At 40.4% G+C, this 20,971-nt stretch overlaps 1 protein-coding gene across 5 annotated transcripts in view; it reads left to right on the plus strand.

Moving 5' to 3' along the window:
* Positions 1-20,971, plus strand: part of LOC143426990 (uncharacterized) — a 316,082-nt gene that overhangs the window by 84,672 nt on the left and 210,439 nt on the right. For 3 of the 5 annotated variants that reach the window (XR_013102232.1, XM_076900770.1, XM_076900772.1), the window contains exon 1: positions 13,324-13,446. The exons of 1 other annotated variant lie outside the window; for it this stretch is intronic. Coding sequence is in view for 1 of the 4 variants with exons in the window: in XM_076900773.1 (XP_076756888.1) it covers positions 13,440-13,446 (7 nt within the window). In the remaining 3 variants the exon portion in view is untranslated. Of the gene's footprint in view, positions 1-13,323; positions 13,447-20,971 lie in introns of those variants that run through there. One more of the 5 variants, XM_076900773.1, reaches the window with a different exon arrangement.

Below are 20,971 nucleotides of genomic sequence, written 5' to 3' on the forward strand. Positions count from 1 at the left end.
GACACATTTTGGTGGATCTAGTCGAGAATTGGGTTTGGTACTGGCAAGGATACTGCAAGAGACCTGCTGATGAGAAGAAGATACGAGGGTTGGTAGGTTCTTTGGTTTGGTTGATTTTGTGAGGTTGTCAAGGAAGTGGTGTTGCTCGATTTGAGAATGAGTTTAGTTGCGTAACCAGTGAGGGGACGATTGATAGTCTCGATGGTCTCGTTGGACTGACCTAGTGGCTTGGTTCGCGAAGAGAATGCCAGTCGATTGGGCAGTCGGTTGCTCGTCGAGCGCGCTGTGTCTCTCGTTTCGATGGGAATCGAAGTCGCAGGGGTAACTGGGTTATCCGCGCGGTACCGAGCGGGTCTCGAAGTGGGGTAAATCGAGGACTCGAGTTGAAGGACTGGTCAAGGACGTTCGGTTCTTGGGCCAACCCAGCTCCACGTCGAGCAGATCTTCCCTTTGCGAGCTTCTCGAGCGAGTTTAAAGGTTTCGTTAGTGGCATTTTGGGACGCAACGCGAGGGCTGGGAATTGGGGTGGCTGATTTAGGGACGTTCTCAAGGACGTTCGTCTTCTAACCGCTCGCAAACTAATTTTATCGTCGACAATAAAATTAGAAAATTTGTTAGAACTCTTGGTTGAGAGACCTTCGTTCTAAAATTCGTTTAGAGTGGATGAAGACTCGAAGGTTATTTAAAAATGTAAATGTGTGTTTTTCTGATGGAAAGAATGATTTATCATGGAGTTGAAGCTGTGATCGAGATAAGAAAATTGAGAGACAGAGTCAAAGGGAGTCGAGGGCAGGATCGATGGGTTCTTTGTGGATTCGTTCGAGTAACGCGGTGCCTTTGATCGAATTGAAACGCGACGTTCACGCGAGCAGTGCCTCCCTTTCGACCCTCGTAATTCCATCGAAACGAACATCCATCTCGAACCCTTCAAACGTGATCTCGAGCGTCCTCTCGACGTACGTTCCTTTCGATCCACGTCTGTTCTAATCATCCTTGTAAACCATTCCTCCCTTTTCTCTTCGATAATATTCCAGAGAAGCCCAAACAAACCACCACAAAACGTGTTCATCGATCACTTATAATACTCAACAGAAACGTTCAAATGAGAATTCTAAATTCATTTTTTGCTCGCGATTTTCACCCCCTTAGCGATCGAGAGCTTCTTCGAGCAGTGTCGCGGTGGCATTCGACTAATAGCTCGCGCGCGTCGCCGTGGTGGGAAGATTTTTCACGGTATTAAAAAAGGGATGGCACGGAAATTCGAGCAATCTGGCTGATGGAGGCCACCCCGCCCAGCCAACGGCTCTGACAAACTACTTTCAATCAACGCCAGAATACGTCGCGGTACATTTTCAGATTGCCCGTTTCTTTCGTGTCTTTTGCACCGAGTGCTCTGTCTCTCCTCTTCTCTCTATTTTTTTCTCTCTTCCAACCCCCTTGCTCGTCGCGTACGCGCGTCTGTTTTCTTCGCCAGCCACCCCTTTCTGGGCTCTGAAGCGGCTGGCCCCGTTGTTGGCCGCCTCGCGACTACTCGTTCACTGTTTCTTGACCGAGCAATCGATATCTCGAGCGACGGACAGAGTGTCACGGGGTCGTTCGTGACTTTTCCTGGTTTGGAGGCTGCACGCTCGTTTGGCGGTACTTTGGGTCGAGGGTGGGTTCTCTTGCTTTAAATTTAGTTGTTTTAAGGAACGAGCACTAATCAGCTGATTTTTATATATCTCTTTGAAAGAAGAACTTTGTTGGTGCATTGACTCCAAAGTTACCAAAAGATACCAAACAATTCTTTAATAACGATCATCTTCAATGTTAGTCTTTCTCTAAGAAAGTGTCGTTGAAGAGAAGCACCCCTTTCTTTCTTCGTGCGCATACAATAATTGAATTTTTATATCTGTTTAAAAGGATCTCTTCTCAGAGAAAAGCTTTATCGTTTCATTGACTTCAAAGTTACCAAAAAATACCAAATAACTCTTTAACAACGATCACCTTTAACGTTAGTTCTTCTCTAACAAAGTGCCACTGAAGAGAAACACCTCTCTTTTTCCAAGTGCGAATTTTCAAAGAGTAGAAAAGATATGTTAGTCCTCCTCTATCAAAGTGTTGCTGAAGAAAATCACCCCTCTATTTCCTCGCGAGCATACAATAATCGAATTTTTATATTTCTTTAAATGCACCTCCTCTCAAAGAGAAGCTTTATCGTTGCATTGCCTCCAAAGTCACCAAAAAATACCAAACAACCCTCCAACAACGATCACCTTTAACGTTACAAAGTGCTGCTGAAGAAAAACCACCCCTCTCTTTCCTCACACGCATGCAATAATCTTTAAAAGAATTTCTTCTCAAAAAAAAAGCCTTAACCCTTCAAAAACAATCTTCTTCAACGTCACAAAGTGTCACTGAAGAAAAGCCACCCCTCTCTTTCCTCACACGCATGCAATAATCGAATTTTTATATCTCTTTTAAAGAATTTCTTCTAAAAAAAAAAGCGTTAACCCTCGAAAAACGATCGCCTTCAACGTTACGAAGTGCTGCTGAGGAAAAACCACCCCTCTCTTTCCTCACGCGCATGCAATAATCTTTAAAAGAATTTCTTCTCAAAAAAAAGCCTTAACCCTTCAAAAACAATCTTCTTCAACGTCACAAAGTGTCACTGAAGAAAAGCCACCCCTCTCTTTCCTCACACGCATGCAACAATCGAATTTTTATATCTCTTTAAAAGAATTTCTTCTAAAAAAAAAGCGTTAACCCTTCAAAAACGATCACCTTTAACGTTGCAAAGTGTTGCTGAAGAAAAGCCAGCCCTCTTTTCCACGCGCGAATCTTCAAAGCGTACAAAAGACATATCCCACCCCCTCGACGATAAATGGCGGGTGGTCGCGTTTAGGGACGGTTGCTCGTATTTATTGGATGTATCTCAGGGTATATCGCGTTGTTTAATCGTCGCCAGGCGTCCCTGAATGCTCGTCGCGACACAAAGACCGAGGGGGTGTCGTAGGTCAGTGTGCTGCTCGTGTAAACAGCCGTCGTCGCGCTTCAAGGCGGTGGAGGCAGCCACCCGCGTTCATTCACCAGGAACGAGCCCCGTCGCATTGTTCAAAGTGTTCCTATCTGTTTATTGTGACGGGTCCCTCTAATGGAAACGCCTGTTGGCCTTTGTTCGAGCCTCGTCTTTAAGCAAGATCGATCGTTCGAATTTTTCGAAGTCGTTCAACCTGGTACCGCTTGAGGAAGGGGTGGAGAACGTTGCCAGTGTCTATTAGACAAATCGAACGTCGTTCTATCGTGTGACAGAGTATTTGGAATTGTTTCGAGGTGTTTCAAAATTTTTTGTTTTACTTCCTTGAAATTAGAATTGAGAAATGTTTAATTTGTTTGCTACTTTTTCGAAGATTGAAAAGACAGCGTTTTTTAATGCTCAGTGACTCTGTTTTGAAGTGTTTCAGAATTTTTATTTCTTTTTTTTTTACCATCTTGGAATTAAAATTGAGAAATATTTAATTTGTTTGCTACTTTCTTGAAGATTGAAAAGAAATAATCGTGGCGTTTTTTTTTAATGCTCACTGACTCTATTTCGAGGTGTTCCAGAATTTTTTTTCTTTTCTTTTAGCTTCTCGGAATTAGAATTGAGAAATGTTTGATTCGTTTGCTACTTTCTCGAAGATTGAAAAGAAATAATCGTAGCGTTTTTTAATGCACAGTGACTTTATTTCGAAGTGTTTCAGAATTTTTTTTTAGGCTCTTGGAATTAGATTTGTTTGCCACTCCCTCGAAGATTGAAAAGAAATAACCGTGGCGTTTTTCAATACTCACCGACTCCATCTGCTGGAACAAATTTCTCTATCCTCGAGATTAAATTAGCTCGTCGATTTCTCCAACCCCCTCTACTTCGAAGAGCAGTTTCTACTTCTCGATAAAAACAGAGGGAAGCTTGCGAGAGTTGTTCGAGCGAAATTTTTCTCTACAGATTAACCAACTTTCGAAATTAAATTACCCTGTTAATCCCTTTATCTACTTTTCTGGTTATTATCGATAAATTCGTGATAGAGAAGACCTCGAGGGGACCAATCTACTGTGTTTTCTGAAGTTTCTCGGTTCGATCAAGCAGAAAGAAAAATAAGTCGTTCCTCATTTCTAAAACGAGCAATTTTCTAATGAAAAATTGAAAATTGTCGATTCTACGATCGAAAAACCGTCATTGCCACCCTTATTTCTTCTCTGTCTTCGCAAACATATTTTCAACACCCCAAATGTTCACCAAAAGTTACTCTCCACCCCTTTTTTATTTTCTTGAAACCACCTCTTTCTCGATGAGACTCGAATTTTCGTGAATTGACGTCGTTTCTTATTTCTAAAACGAGCAATCTTTTAACGAAAAATCGAAAATTGTCGATTGTACGATCGAAGAGCCATCATTGCCACCCTTCTCCCTTCTCTGTCTTCGCAAACATCTTTTCAATAGTCCAAATGTTTACCAAAAGTGACTCTCCACCCCTTTTTTATTTTCTTGAAACCATTTCTTCTCGATGAGATTCGAGTTTTCGTGAATTGTGAAGAAAAAAAGGTGACAAACATCTTTTCACCACCCCAGATGTTCACCAAAAGTGACTCTCCACCCCTTTTTTATTTTCTTGAAACCATCTTTTCTCGATGAGACTCGAGTTTTCGTGAATTGTGAAGAATAAAAAGAGAAAAACATCTTTTCTCGATGAGATTCGAGTTTTCGTGAATTGTGAAGGAAGAAAAGAGAGAAATGCATCTTTTCACCACCCCAAATGTTCACCAAAAGTGACTCTTCATCCCCTATTTTTATTCTCGGAACCACCTCTTCTCGAGTTTTCGCGAATTGCGAAGAAAAAAAAAGGGAAACGACGCGAAGGCCGCGTGGTCCTTCGACGTGGCAAGCGGGTCAAGTGTTCTCGTCCCGGCGATGACCTTCACGGCTGCACAGGACGCGGAATTCTTCCCGCAGTGCGCAGCGTTCGCTCGTTCGGTGGTGCACGCGGCTCGCGTCAAACCTCGACGACGAGCAGACGCGTTTCTCTTGACCTTTCGCCCCATTCTGGCCCCCTTCAACCCCTCCCAGTGACGCGCGTCAGTTACGTCCGGAAAAAAAGGTGTCGACTGAGGCGAGCAACTTCCTGAACGGCCAGCCAACTTTTCCGCAACGTTTCCACCACCCCTTTCTTTCTCTTGCGATTCTTCGCTGTGACCCACTTTCGTGTAGACTCAACCCTTTCAGTCGAAATTTGTTCCTCTGAATTTTTGTCCTGCGTTGAGCTCGAGTTTTGTTCAAGAGAATTGTTATTTCTTGAGTGATGAAGGATTAAATGGAGAGTAGAATGAATTTTAGGGTGTCTGTGTTTTATAAAAGATCAAATGTCTCAATTGAAAAGCGATCTGTGTTGTAGCTTCGCGAGGATCTTCGTAGAACCTCGCGAAAATAGTGCAGAAGAGACCCACTTTTGTGTCGACCCACCCCTTTCAGTTGAAATTTGTTCCTCTGAATTTTGATCTTGCGTTAAGTTCGAGTCCTCTTCAGAAGAACTGTTTTTCTTTAAACAATTCGAAATTAAATGGAGAACAGAACGAAAGCACCGTCTGTATCGCAGGATCTCCTTAAAACGTCGCGAGAATATTAGAGAAGAAGATCCACCCCTTTTCATCGAAATTCGTTCCTCTGAATTTTGATCTTGCGTTAAGTTCGAGTCCTCCTCAGAAGAACTGTTTTTCTTTAAACAATTCGAAATTAAATTGAGAACAGAACGAATTTGGGGGTGCAAGTGTTTCATAAGAGAAATAATTCTCTATAGCCTCGCGAAAATAGTACAGAAGAAAACCCACCCCTTTTCGTCGAAATTCGTTCCTCTGAACTTTGATCTCGCGTCTTCAATTTGAAGTGCAAGTGTTTCATAAGAGAGCAATTCTCCATGTCTCTCCAGAAGAACTGTTATTCTTTAAGCAACACGAAATTAAATCGAGAACAGAACAAATTTGGGGGTGCAAGTGTTTCGTAAGAGAGCAATTCTCTATGTCCTCTCCAAAAGAAGTGTTGTTCTTTAAGTGATTAGAAATTAAATCGAGAACAGAACGAATTTGAGGGTGCAAATATTTCACAAGAGAGCAATTCTCTATGTCCTCTCCAAAAGAAGTGTTGTTCTTTAAGTGATTAGAAATTAAATCGAGAACAGAACAAATTTGGGGGTGCAAGTGTTTCATAAACGAGCAATTCTCCATGTCCCCTTAAGAAGAACCGTTATTTCTCAAGCAATACTAAATTAAATCGAGAACAGAACAAATTTGGGTGTGCAAGTGTTTCATAAAAGAGAGAAAACACTATCAGTATCGCAGTTTTGCAAAGAAATCTTCTTAAAGCCTCGCAAAAATAGCACAGAAGAAGCAGCCATCTTCGAGCTTTCCATCGAGCAGAAGCACGAAAGTCCTCCCGTTAAAATCAGCGCGCAGAAGAGGGCGCGTAGACAAATCAAGGGTGGTCCGTTCTTGCAGGAGACGTCTCGACGATCCTCCTCTGGCGATCGTCCCGTGGAAACGCGAATCCTCCGACGTTCGTTTCGCGCGCGAGGCCACTTGACGGCCCCGCTGATCAAAAGGCGAGCACTCGAGAATTCCTCGAGGAGGGCTGCCGCTTTCAGATGAGAATTCCTTCGAGACGGTCCGCTCGTTTGTCTTTGACAATAATCACCAGGTCTCGAGGCACTCGAGTGTCCCGTTTTTCGACCGCGACGCGACCTTCAAAGTCCTCCATCTTTCTTTTTCTTCTTCTTCTTTGGATGTCCACGATGAAACGAGTCGATCTCTGACGATCTTCACTCGCGTTGCTTCGCAGTTCGCCACCATCGTGTGGCTTCATCTTTCTCTTTTTCTTCCTCTTTGGATGTCCACGATGAAACGAGTCGATCTCTGGCGATTTTCACTCGCAGTTCGCGATGGTGCGGTTCCATCTTTCTTTTTTTCTTCTTCTTTGGATGTCCACGATGAAACCAGTCGATCTCTGGCGATTTTCACTCACAATTCGCGATGGTGCGGTTCCATCTTTCTCTTTTTCTTCTTCTTTGGATGTCCACGACGAAACGAGTCGATCTCTGGCGATTTTCACTCGCAATTCGCGATGGTGCGGTTCCATCTTTCTTTTTTTCTTCTTCTTTGGATGTTCACGATGAAACGAGTCGATCTCTGGCGATTTTCACTCGCAATTCGCGATGGTGCGGCTCCATCTTTCTTTTTTTCTTCTTCTTTGGTTGTCCACCATGAAACAAGTCGATATCTGACGATCTTCACACGCGTTGCTTCGCGGTTTGCGATGGTGTGGCTCCATCTTTCTTTTTTTCTTCTTGTTCTTCTTCTTCTTTGGATGTCCACGATGAAACGAGTCGATCTCTGGCGATCTTCACTCGCAATTCGCGATGGTGCGGTTCTTTTATTGGACGAACGAGCTTCTCGCGTTGGTGTATCCTTGATGATTAATTCATAAAGGGGGTTGGGGGATGTTAGAAACTGCGCGAGTGGGAATAATGGCGGATGGAATCGCGCGTACCAGTTGTATGAATAATATTTTTAAGAGTAACGAGGTCGCGGGGGTTGGAAACGCAGGAATGGAAATGCGAGGGGTGAGGGTAAATGGGGATGGTCGTGAATTGGGCGGTGTTAACCGTTAATTGCTGATGAACAGGACGAACTCAAAGAAGAATAAAAAAGACAGAAAATAGAAGGGTCGGATATAAAAATATTACTATGAAAATAATTCAATCATATTAAAAATTATTACAATCGAATATTGAGTCTTGGACAACAGAATAAATTAAAAAAGAATAAGAATTGTGCGAAAATTATTATTATAAAAAAAAGAAATAACAAATAAGACAGTCCAGGAATTATTAGTTGTAATCTTTAACTTCATTGGAGGATAAAATAGAAATTAAAAGGGGTTGAAGAGAATTGGTTCTTGGAGAACAAAATGAACTAGAAGAAAAAACAAGAGTTGTACTGTAATTATTATTACGAAGAAAAGAAATAGCAAATGAGATAGTCGAGAGACTATTCATAATCTTTAACTTCATTGGAGGGTAAAATAGAAATTATGAGAATTAAATATTGGTTCTTGAACAACAGAATGAACTAAAAAAAATAATTTGCAATCTTTAACTTCATTGGAGGATAAAATACAAATTATGAGAATTAAATATTGGTTCTTGAATAACAAAATAAACTAAAAAAAAAAAATTCGTAATCTTTAACTTCATTGAAGAAGAAAATAGAAATTAAAAGGGGAGGCGAAGCAAAATCGAAAACAACCTCGCGAGTTTCGCTAGGAGGAATGCGTCCGCGAAAAATGGAAACTAGAAGTGAATTAAAGAGAGAGAGAGAGAGAAAGAGAGAGAGAGAGAAGTACGATTAATTTATTTCAGGGCGCGAAATACGAGATACGAATAGGGCAGTGTATGAAATAGCACGGAGAGATATTGTGCGCGGGAAATATTTTTATGAAGAAATAAGGCTCGTGCCGGGGAATGGCGGATAAAATGGTTGCGGCGTGAAAGATGCATAGGTAGGGGGTGCGATGGCGAAATAGTAGCGATTCCAAGAAAAATCTCTGGGAAAATGGTGTCCGCATAAAATATGCGACGGAGGAGAGCTTTCTGGTAAAACGCCTGGCAATATGGGAACCGTTGCCGTGCAATCTGGATCACGTGTGAAATAACAACGAAAAGTAGACGCGTACGGCTGCAGAAAATGGGGTTGAATAAGTAAAAGAAGAAAAAAACACCTACAAAAATGTAAATTCTTTTCTTTTTGCAATAGCAGCCTCGTAAAGAGAAATCGTTGTAATAATATAAGGAGGACTCTTAGGAAGAAAAATTCTCGCTGGAATATTTCGTAAAGGTCAAAACATCAGGGGTGGATAATTTGCAAGCGAATGCAACTGCTCGAGGTAGCTGCTTGCGTCATTTGAGAGACGGGTCGAGGACGAGCGACGACCCTTCAGCCAGATCGAACAGAAACAAACCCTTCTCGTCTACTGGGTCAACTTCTACATTTATTCCTCCACTTAAGGGATGGAATTCACCCGGTTTCTAAGACCCCTCGAGCACGTCGTTCAGTTCAGCTCTGATTTTTTTAGTGCGAGATGTGAATCGAAATGCTGGCGCTCATCTTTTTAGATTCAATCAGCGAGCGCGGGTTTTTAGAGACTGCTGGAAATGTGAATAAGGGTTGGTGACGGATTTCGTGACATTATCTTTCTATCGTTTCTCTCACAATTACAATGACGATTGTGCAAAATTCATTTTTTAGAGACTCTTTTTCTACCCCTAAATTTATCTTAGAAATAGTCCAATGGAACTTTACAATTAAGTTTTTAGAGCCTGATGGAAATGTGAATAAGGGTTGGAGATGTTTTTGTGACATAATCTTTCTATCGTTTCTCTCATGGTTACAGCAACAAGCAAAATTCATTTTTTAGAGACTCTTTTCCTACCCCTAATTTTATCTTAGAAATTGATCAATGAAACTTTACGTTTCATCTGTGAATATACAATTTATTGAGTCAATTTAATAATCTTTCTATCGTTTCTCTCATAGTTACAACAGAGTGTGAAAAAATTATTTTTCAGAGACTCTTTTTCCTACCCCTAATTTTATCTCAGAAATTAATCAATGAAACTTTACGTTTCATATATGAACATACAATTTATCGAGTTGCAATAATCTTTCTATCATTTCTCTCACGGTTACAATAAGTAACGTGCAAAATTCATTTCTCAAAGACTTTTTTTCTACCCTTAAATTTATCTTAGAAATAGACCAATGAAACTTTAGGTTTTATCAGTGAACATACAATTTCTATACTTTTGCAATGAATATTATACTTTTCTTAGAGTCTCAAAATCTTTTTTCAATCTTCACAAAAACAGACGTCAACTAATGGCCACCCCGATAGTCCCACATTCCTCTGACAACGAAAATCAGTCCAAGAACCACCCTTGGCCAAACAAGCGTCCACCCCAAACTAAACATCCTCTGCACGACCCAAGAGAAAAAAAAGCACACACCATGGTCGTTGAAAAAGCATCGCGACCTTTCTGAAAGGGGTAGTTCCAGCCGATAAACGAGGCGACGATTCGCAGGGTGCCCGGGGCTAAACTCTAACGACTCCTCGTCGACGTGGGGGCAAGTTCAGCCCGCGTCCTTGACCCACTCGCGTGTTTAACGATCCCCGCTCGGATCGCGGCCCAAAAGAACGGGATTAATTAGAGCAACGGCGGCGTTTCCAGGCAGGACGTGAAGGAACCGAGGCGCCACGCGACGGATTGAGAAGCGAGTCGAGGGTGGCGTTGGTATCGATCGATTGGCGAACACGGATCGGTGGATTTAAGTCCCGTGCGAGGGCGAAGAATGGCGACGATCGTGATTTACGTGGCCACGCGCGATCGTTAGATCCTTTTTCGTGATAGAAATTCGCTGCAAGGATCCGGCTGGATGAATCCTCGCGCGATGACTAGAAGGTGAGAGCCTCGGTGGGAACTGTTCGAGATCCTCTGGTGATTGTTCGTTACGGTTCTACGCGAGATATGACGTTGTGTCGTGTGCTTTTGTGCTTCGACGTGGTCTGAGAAGAGAAAGAGAGAGAGAGAGATCTGGAAGAGGGTGACGACTGGATTCTTGCTGGTGAGTTCTGGTTTTATTCGTTTTGGGCTTGTGGAAGATTTGTGGGGCAGGTTTCTGGTGTTTGGTAATTTTAGTGGTGTTTTAATTAGTTTGGGTGAATTTTTGCGTGATTTTTAAATAATTATTTTAAAGAGATACGTTTGATCAGAGGATAGAATTAAAATGATGCAAATATCGATTATTAGTCGTTCTATAGTGAAGTTTAGAATAGAGATGAGGATTTTTCTGGTTAATCGACAGCTTCGAACTTCAACGATCCTCTTCCACTTTGTTTCACTGAGATTTTTTAATTTCCCACGCTATGCTTACTACCCTTGTCCAAGAGTATTTGCTGAACGAGTAGGAATTCGGATGGAAAATTAATTTCTGCTCAAAAGAGGTAGTCAAAGTTGACTTCTTATCAAAAATCTAAATTTTCCTTTTCTTGTCAGAAACCAAACGAATCTCAAAGAATACTAAAAATCCATTAGAAACGAATAAAAAAAATATTGCACTATTTATTTCTAATTTATGAATAAATAAAGGCATGAAAGTGCATTGAAATTAATTTCTGCTCAAAAGGGGGTAAGCAAAGTTGACTTTTCATCAAAAATCGGTCTAAACAAATTTCCTAAATTTTCCTTTTCTTCTTAGAAACCAAAGGAATCTCAAAGAATACTAAAAACTCATCAGAAATAAAAAAGAAAAGAAAATTGCGCTACTTATCTCGGATGTATGAATAAATAAAGGTATGGAAGTCCATCGAAATTAATTTCTGCTCAAAAGAGGGTGGTCAAAGTCGACTTCTCAACAAATTTCCTAAATTTCCCTTTTCTTCTCACAAACCAAACGAATCTCAAAGAATACTAAAACTCCATTACAAACGAGAAATGAAAAAAAATTCCACTATTTATTTCGAGTTTATGAATAAATAAAGACATAGAAGTCCATCGAAATTATTTCTGCTCAAAAGAGGGGTGTTAAAGTCAACTTCTCACCAAATCCTTCTCAACAAATTTCCTAAATTTTCCTTTTCTTCTCACAAACCAAATGAATCTCAAAAAACACTAAAACTCCATTACAAACGAGAAATTAAAAAAAAATTGCACTATTTATCTCGAGTGTATGAATAAATTTCTGCTCAAAAGAGGGCTGTCAAAGTCAACTTTCCACCAAATCCTCCTCAACAAATTTCCTAAATTTTCCTTTTCTTCTCACAAACCAAACGAATCTCAAGTAACACTAAAACTCCATTACAAACGAGAAGTAAAAAAAAAAAAAAATTGCGCTATTTATCTCGACTGTACAAACAAACAGAGGCACGGAAGTCCATCGAGCATCGTCGATGTTGCTCTTTCCTTCCTTATTCGTGGCCAAGGGAATTCACGTCGATTACAGGGGCCTCATTTTCGAGTTCCTCCGGGTCGCTCGTAAATTGGCCCACCCTCGGGAGCGAGCCCTCGAATTTCTCGCGCGTAACGGCCATGGAGCTGGGGGGAACAGCTCGAGCCTTGCCTTATCGAGTCTCCTTTCTACCCTGTGACACCTGAAGGAATTTCATTACGCCACGGACGATTCTCTGCTCGAGTCGAGACGACGCTGCGGTTCTTCCGTCCGCCATTCGAAAAAGAAATTCTAGCTACCCCGTTCTTCGATTTCGTTGCCAATTTTATAACCAATTATTTGATTTTTACTGCAATTTATACATTTATTTAACGAGGCAAATGTTTTTTTTTTTTGTTATTATTTTTCTATCGCGTGTTTATGGCTTGCTTTGGGTCGTTACTCGTTCAGTTTCTTTATTTTGCGCTTCGTGCAGTGTGTTTAAGAAGTTACAGGGTGAAAAGCTCTTTGATCTTTTATAGGAAATACGGAGAAAATTCTGAGATTGTGAAAGTGCTTTTTTGCAAAAATTGCATCGAGAGAGAGTTCTCTGGTTTTTTGCTTAAACCTATTAATTTTCTTTTGAATAGATTTCACATTTAAAAACGACATTTCTCCTCAATTTTACCCTCTTCATATAAATAGACGTAAACTACCCTTAATAGTATCATTCTCATTAGATCTAATATATTTTTACAAAAGAATTACAACTATTTCGAAATTGTATCAGCTTTGCAAATACTTTTTCTTCGATAATTTAGTTCCAGTCTGGCACAAAACAGAAATCCAAATTCACAGGGTGCGAATTTGTAGCTCGACCACGATTCTCAGGTAACGCAAGCATAATCGCTCGATCGTCTACAGTTTAACGTATTAATTGATCTGTGCGATAGGATCTCACTAGCTCAAGCCAGTGCTAATGTAATCTTCCGCATCAGAACAGGGCTGCCTATTTTCGCCCCTGCACAGCGCACGTCTAACCATTTCTAACCACCCCTAATCCAAATGTGACAATCTAACTTAAACTTAATCCGACCACGAACTTGATCCAATCTAAATTCGACGAACTCGATCATCAATTCTCGAATGTAAAGTCCGTTCGAAATTCGTTCGAAATGCTATTGTTCTGCGTTCAATTATTTACAAACCTAATAACATGTATGTATATGTAATATGAATACTTTTGATAGCACGCTTATAAAAATAGGTTTAAACGAATTTTGCGTTGTTCGTTTCCTTTTCAGAGAGTGTTACATGTTCCTGAAGTCGGCGACGGATCGTCAGTGCGCGTTGCAGCGATCGAAACGGGATCGCCAGTGATCGGTGCAGTTTCGAAGTTGTTCCTCTCGAGCGCGCGGGAAGCCTCGTCAGGGAGAACGCTGTTGGTCCTCGGCATGAAGGGTGAGTCCTTTGAAATTCCATCCACAGCCCACCTCACCCCTGTTCTACGTCCTCGAACGATCGAGACATCTTCTCTCTATCCCTCCTCTAAATTCTAGCCTTCTCGATTGAAAATTAAGAAATCTACGATCTCTTTAACACTTTGACGCAAATTACGTCTATAGCCGTCAGATCCTTGGCGGCGCGAATGACGGCTATAGCCGTCTGATCCTTGACGACGCAAATGACGGCTATAATCGTTCAATCCTTGGCGACGCAAATGACGGCTATAGCCGTCCGATCCTTGACGACGCAAATGACGGCTATAGCCGTCGTGCATATTTTAATTAATAAAAAATGAACAGCGTTAGTACGAAGTGTGCCAACACACACGCTTGTTAATTATTGAATAACACATCTAGAAAAAAAGTGATACCACGCCAGACAGCGACATACTATAGTACAAGACTCTTATTTTATCAGAGGCAAATAGAATCCATTAGAAGAAAAATCTAATTAAACAGTGCCAGCCTCGATTATCCACTAATGCATGGAGATAGAAAAAAAATGTAAACGTTAGAATGAAAATATAAAAATTCTAAAAATAACGCAAGCAAACAGAAAACACGGGTGCGCTTAAATTACAAAAGAATCGTAGTTAAGGGGTGGAAGAAGGTGGGGGTGGAAGATTTTCGATGGCGAGTGGTTACAGCGGCGCGTAACAGCTGTTTTGCATAACCTAATTAGTCAGCCGTGCACGGTGGCTGGAATTAAAATCGCGCGACTTCCGCTCTGGGTCCGCGCGTTCCTCTTCGACCCTCCTCGCGAGGACTCGCGAGAATGAGACTCGTTACGGACGCCTTCTGGCATTGATCGCGAAAAACAACGCTGCGTTTCATGGCGTCTCGAAAAATTACCAATCAGAGGCGTCTATTAGAATCGTTCGTTTCATTTTCGAACGAAATTCTCTTGCGACAAACATACGATTCACGCTATAATAATTAAATCATTCATCCTTGTTCAGACACTCGAAAAATTTGACCAATAAATTCCTAATTTCACAAATCCTGGAGAAACCCTAAATGAACACTGGTAAAACTCGTAAAGCAACAGGATATCGCCTCATTATAAATTTCAAAATTAAGTCTCCTTAAGCTTTATTGTTTTATTGTCTGCTCCTCTCTTCTTGTCTCCTCCCAGTTCCCAAAAAAGAAGCAAATTTACAAATTTTCCATCAATTACGTCTCATATAATTGCCACACACCCTCAACCACCCCTCCACACGAATTCACTATAAAACATTCTGACTTCATCGTTCAAAAACTTAGTAGAAATTCAGATTCAGACACATTAGAAGACCAGAAAAACACTCTCAATTTCTGTCAATTCATTTTACGTCAATTCATTCACGTTAAATATAATTATTTGTTAAGAAATTGACGATTCTCTCGTTTCGATTATTACTCGAAAATCTAACAAAACCAAAATATATCCAAGGAATCTAAAAAAAATAATAACTCAACGAGCAACATTTAAATTATTCTCCAATAATCGAGTTCCATTTTATTATAAAAATTGACTGGAAAAGAAAACTCAATAAATCCTTAATCCTCTGATTAAAGGTTCAATTAAGAACGTCGATGTCTCGTATCGCATAATTGTCCATCGAGCGATGGTAATTAAAATCGAAAAGGAGAAACGCGCGAGGCGAAGAATCGCGGCGTGGAAAAACAGAGGCTGCAAAGGGTTGAATCGAGCGCGACACGGTCCTGATTCGAGCGGGCAATTAATCGTTAATCAACGACGCTGGTGGCCGGTTAATTAGCGACGCGAGGCGATCGCCAGCGGGCGTATTAATAGGAAGTTAATCGTGGCCGCTCGAAAATTTATTTTCCGGACGGTGCACTCGACAGGGTCGAGGCTAGCAAATATTTGTCCTGGTCTCGCTCTTTGAAACAGGCGAAAGTGCCCGTTTAACCCGCGTCTCCCTTTTTTTTCTCTCTCTCTCGCTTCTCCTTTTTTATATTTGCCCCGACGCCGCGACGAAATTAAAATTCCATCTCTGGGGAGGAAGCTCGCGTCTGTCTTTTTCTCCTTTTTTCTTCCTTTCTTTTTTTTTTTTTGCCCCACGTGGAAGAGAAGTAGACGAATAATTAGCGCTGTGAAAAGAAATGTTTGACGATGGTGGAATTCTCAGAATTCGAATTTGTAATAACATAAGTGGATTTAATGAAATTGCAAAAAAGAATCAGTGTTGTTAAGCGATTTTTCTCTGAAGAGAAATGTTTGAGGAATTTGGGATTCTCAGAAATCGAATTTCAAATAATACAAGTAAATTTAATAGAATCGAATAAAGAATCAGTGTTGTTAATCGATTTTTCTCTGAAAAGAAATGTTTGAGGAATTTGAGATTCTCAGAATTCGAATTTGAAATAATACAAATGGAATCTAAAATTGAATCAGTGTTGTTAATTAATTTTTCTCTATAAATTTGCAAAAAATTTCGGCATCCTCGTAGATAAAATAATTATAGTAATTATCCCACAGATAAAAGGGTGTTTCGATAACTAAATTTTACAGCACCCCTTTCTACATCTCTGCTCAAAAGTTTCGTCAGATATCCACCAAAACAGGTTCTCAATTAATTAAATAGACGTGCAACAGGCGAACTCTGGGGCCACGAGTGCCCTCGCGTAACCCTCCAACTTCAAACCATACAACACATGGAAACACATCACTAATAAACTTCGACAACGTGTAATTAACGACTCGATGGACCAGCCCTCCAAAAATTCAAATATAAAAAAAAAACAAGCCTCCACGTGTTAATTAAAAATTTAATAAACTACAGACATTGAGCTTGCAACTAAAGAACAGGCTGTAATTATTCAATTTCTTTCTCTGTTACCCTTCCACCCCTTCGCAAACGCAGTTCACCAATTATTAAAGGGTTTCGAGAGCTCTGACGCGACCAACCCTTCTTCTTCGTGGCGATTAATCGAACGAACGCGCAACAGACGACTGTCAAGGCCTCGAGAGGCGACTGCTGATGGAAAACAGCCGGGAAATTTCGCGTTTCAAGTCTGGGGTTGCGCTCGAAACTTCCACGCGGCTCGTTTCAACCCCTGCGTGCGGTAATTATTGCGTAACTTCGACCAGGACTCTTTGTTAACGACGAAAGCCCCTCGAGACGAGGACCAGGCGATGTTGAGCGCTCGAGGAAGCGTGAACCTCGTCTTCGCGCTTCTACTTCCGCTGCTGCACCCTCTGCGAACCGCGATTGGCGCTTGCGAGTCGATTAGAATTGAAATTGGCCCAAAATTGGAACAGAAATTAATTTTTTTCGCGATCATCTGGTTGGTTAATAGTGAATTAATGAAGTAATAATAGTAATAAGTGTGATTATGTAGCTGGTATTTAATTTAGAAATGTGTTAATTTAGCAAAAGGTGGTAGATTTGAAAATAAAGACACAGAGGGTGGTTCAGTTCCAACGAACAATATCGCGGATTATTCAGAACGATTTTTCGTAATGTCAATATTTTACATGAGAATTTCAGTCGGCTGAAAAATATCGCAGCCATCGAAATAAAAGGAACCGCTATCGGCAGCAATAAAATTCTCATCCCCCTCTAAAATGCACTGCGATATGTATTACAAAAATAAAAATGCTCCAACCTTTCTCTATTTTTTTTTAAATATTTTCTTCCATCGAATGCGACTCGAATCGAACCACAAAAAATTGCAAAACAAATTGTGCGAAGTGTAAAGAGATTCTAAAGACGATCCAAAGAGGTTCCTCTCAAAAAGGGTGAAAATGCTCCAACGTTTCTCTTTTCTTTTTTAAATATTTTCTTCCATCGAATGCGACTCGAATCGAACCACGAAAAATTGCAAAACAAATTGTTGCGAAGTGTAAAGAGATTCTAAAGACGCTCCAAAGAGGTTCCTCTCAAAGGGGGTGGTTTACGAGTGCGTCTGACGATTCTAAAGTCAGCAACGCGAATGGTTTGCTACGTGCACTCCTGAATTTTTCTCATCCGTCTCTGATTACTCGCACGCGTGCGTTTTCATTTTTCTTGCTCGCATTCGCGGTCGACGTCTTTCGTACCCCTCGCGAGGGGTGGTTTCGCGGACTACAAACACTCGCGGCGAGCAAGAGCATCAAATATTTGGCGGTGTCGCGTTCTCGCTTTGACTTTTTACCCCGTCTCGTGCTCTTAATTTAATAGCCTGTTTTTACGCCACTCTTTCACCCCCATTTCCCACCCCCCCTCGCTCTTTCTGTTTATTACACGCTCGCGAGGAACTACTGTGCTTCTATCGCGATGCTGTCTGCTGGTTTGTTGCTGGATGTTTATCAAGAAGAGAGAGAGAGAGAGAGAGAGAGAGAGAGAGAGAGAGAGAGAGAGAGAGAGAGAGAGAGAGGGACTGGAGTGATAGCTGCATCCGTACAATGTTTCTTCTGCGTTTATTTTTCTGTTTGGTACTTCTGATTTTTTTATATTAATTGTAGCACGAGTTTTTCAATTACTCCACGCTCTCCGCTGTTGCTAGATTGCGACAACTGTTTTTTAACATTCTCTGCCCTTGTTTCCTGTTCTCTCGCTTCCTGTGAATTATTTTGCGTGTGTACATAGCAGTGAAAAAGTTAGCCCTGCTAGAAAGATTAAAAGTTGAATAATAAATTTAGTCCAAGTTGAATTTACCCGGTTAATTAATTGAAATCTGTATTATTATTGTTTACTATAGTGTGTATATATATTTAGAGGGTATTTGTCAACGTAAATAATATTTAATATCGCAAAGAGTATAACTCTGCTATATTAAAATTAAAAATAATTCTCTTTCGTGAATCAACCACCAAAAAGATACTCTGAAATTAACAGAGCACGCATAACAATAGATAAACATATTTTAAACACAACCCCCTAATAAATATCATCTATCTTCAACCCCAAAATTCGCAATTATTTTTACGAACATCTGAAATTTATGATAAATATCTTCAACCCCAAAATTCGCAATTATTTTCACCAACACCTGAAATTTCTAATAAATATTTTCTTCACTCAAAATTTGTCTGACGTCGCAGCGATCGATTTGCAAGCATCGCGACTGATCGAGCGACGAAACCACCCTTATTTTTCGCGCGACACCCAACTCTGATTCGATCTTTGATCCACAAAAAAGCGAATCGCAAAGCAAGGTTCGTGATTTCTCGCGAAGGAAGCCACTTTGATTCTCCCACGGGGTAAGCTCCATCGTAAATATTAAAACTGGACGGTCACGCGCAAAAGGTCGAAGCTTTCAGGAGCCCCGCGCACGCTCGTTTACTAAGCGGCGAATAATTTTACGACCCTTAATGAATCCGAAACTTTTCCCAGCGGATCGGCTCGTAGGAGCATTTTGAAGGAAGTTTGCTCGCGATCTTTGGAAATTCTCGTCAGAAACGACACTCTTTGAACACTATTCGTGAACACTGAGAGTCTTCGAGGGGTTGAAATAGCTTGGATTTTTGTTTGAAGATGAAAATTGATGACACGGTTCAGAGTAATAATTTTGAAAGCGATAAAATTGCATTTTACGAGCACAGAGTTGAAATTTTCCTTTGCAACCCTTAAATTAATCAAGATTTTTATTTAACTTTGTTTGTTATGGGTGTAACCATGAAAGTAAATTTTTTGGGGGATGCAATTTAAGTATTTTTGGTCAATTTCATCTGCAAATTAAATTAAATATACAACGAATCTTTGAAAATTCACGTCAGACACTCTTTGAACACGATTGGTGGAAGTTGAGGGTCTTCTTCGAGGGGTTGAAATAGCTGAGATTTTCGTTTGAAGATGAAAATTGATGACACAGTTGAAACTAATAATTTTGAAAGCAATAAAATTGCATTTTCGTGCACAGAGTTGAAATTTTCCTTTGCGATCCTTAAATTAATCAAGATTTTTGTTTAACAGTGTTTGTTATACTTGTAACCATGAAAGTAAATTTTAGAGATGCGATTTAAATATTTTTGACCAATTTCATCCGCAAATTAAATAAAATATACAACGAATTTTTGGAAATTCACGTCGAACACTCTTTGAACTGAGACTGAGTGTCTTCGAAGGGTTGAAATAACTGAGATTTTCGTTTGAAGATGAAAATTGATGACACAGTTCAGAGTAATAATTTTGAAAGCAATAAAATTGCATTTTCGAGCACAGAGTTGAAATTTTCCTTTGCGATCCTTAAATTAATCAAGATTTATATTCAAGAGTGTTTATTACACGTGTAACCATGATGATAAATTTTTTTGGGGATGTGATTTAAATATCTTTGACCAATCTCACCCCAAATTAAATAGAAAATACAACGAACTACGTAATAATTTTGATATAGATTCACGAAACGTAAGATTGCACGAGTTAATTTCACCAGAACAGGGGAACAGTGGTCCAGGTTATCAGCTGGATCGAGAATAAGGCTAGCCGAGGTAATCAGGCTCGAATAATCGCGTTAGAACGCAGCGAGCCACTCGAACTCTCGTTAATCCGTTCCAATAAAGGGGTGGCTGGTTGGTTACAGGAAAGAGCCGTGTTCCACGAGTTCTCTGTCGAACCCTGCACCCTCGCACGCGAATTACTCAACATTCGGAAATATTCGAAACGCAGAAACCGAATTTTAATGGAAATTCTCGCCGTTCCGGTTCGTCACGTTGCGCGAGCAAATTGTCAACAAATTCCAATATCAGAGAATTACAACAATCGCCAGGCATTTTTCAATAATAACCGAGGATAATTAAATTCCAATATCCAGAGGAATTCTCTGCTATAATTGTCGCTTATTATTAATTTCCTGCTCGCGCACCGTTTCATTGTGCCCTGCCCAACGCGCCGTTCGAAAGTCCCTTCCGCTGTTTCGTTCGAATTAACTCGACCCTCTGTCCATTTCCGCCCTAATATTTTCCCTCTGTTTTCGTAACTACCCTTTGGCACACCTCTTCGCGATTTTAACGTAGTCTCTACGTGATTACGGAATCCATTAAACGTGTTATCAGAGGGTCTACTCTATGTTTATGCAAAATGTCTCTATTATAACCATAAACTTTTAATGTGGCTATAAAAAAAAGGGGAAAAAAAAGTGTTTTAATTCAGAAGACAGAAAATCTGTTTGCAATGATCCAATCCAATAACCGTGTTATAAAAAGGTCTATTCTATGTCTATGCAAAGTGTTTCTAATATAACCATAAACTTTTAATGTGGCTATAGAAAAAGGAAAAAAAGAGTGTTTTAATTCAGAAGACAGAAGACAGAAAATCTGTTCACAATGATCCAATCCACTAACTGTATTATAAGAGGGTCTACATCTATGCAAAGTGTCTCTAGTATAACCATAAACTTCTGATGTAGCTATAAAGAAAAAAGAGAAAAAATAGTGTTATAATTCAGAAGGTAGAAAATCTGTTTACAATGATCTTCCTCATCTTCGATCGCAATCAGAGAGCCACTTTTCGACTCGTTTCAGTAACGAACATCAGATCTCAGCGTGGCTCTGT

The sequence above is a fragment of the Xylocopa sonorina genome, chromosome 9, assembly GCF_050948175.1.
Source record: "Xylocopa sonorina isolate GNS202 chromosome 9, iyXylSono1_principal, whole genome shotgun sequence".
Classification (NCBI taxonomy): Eukaryota; Metazoa; Arthropoda; class Insecta; order Hymenoptera; family Apidae; genus Xylocopa; species Xylocopa sonorina.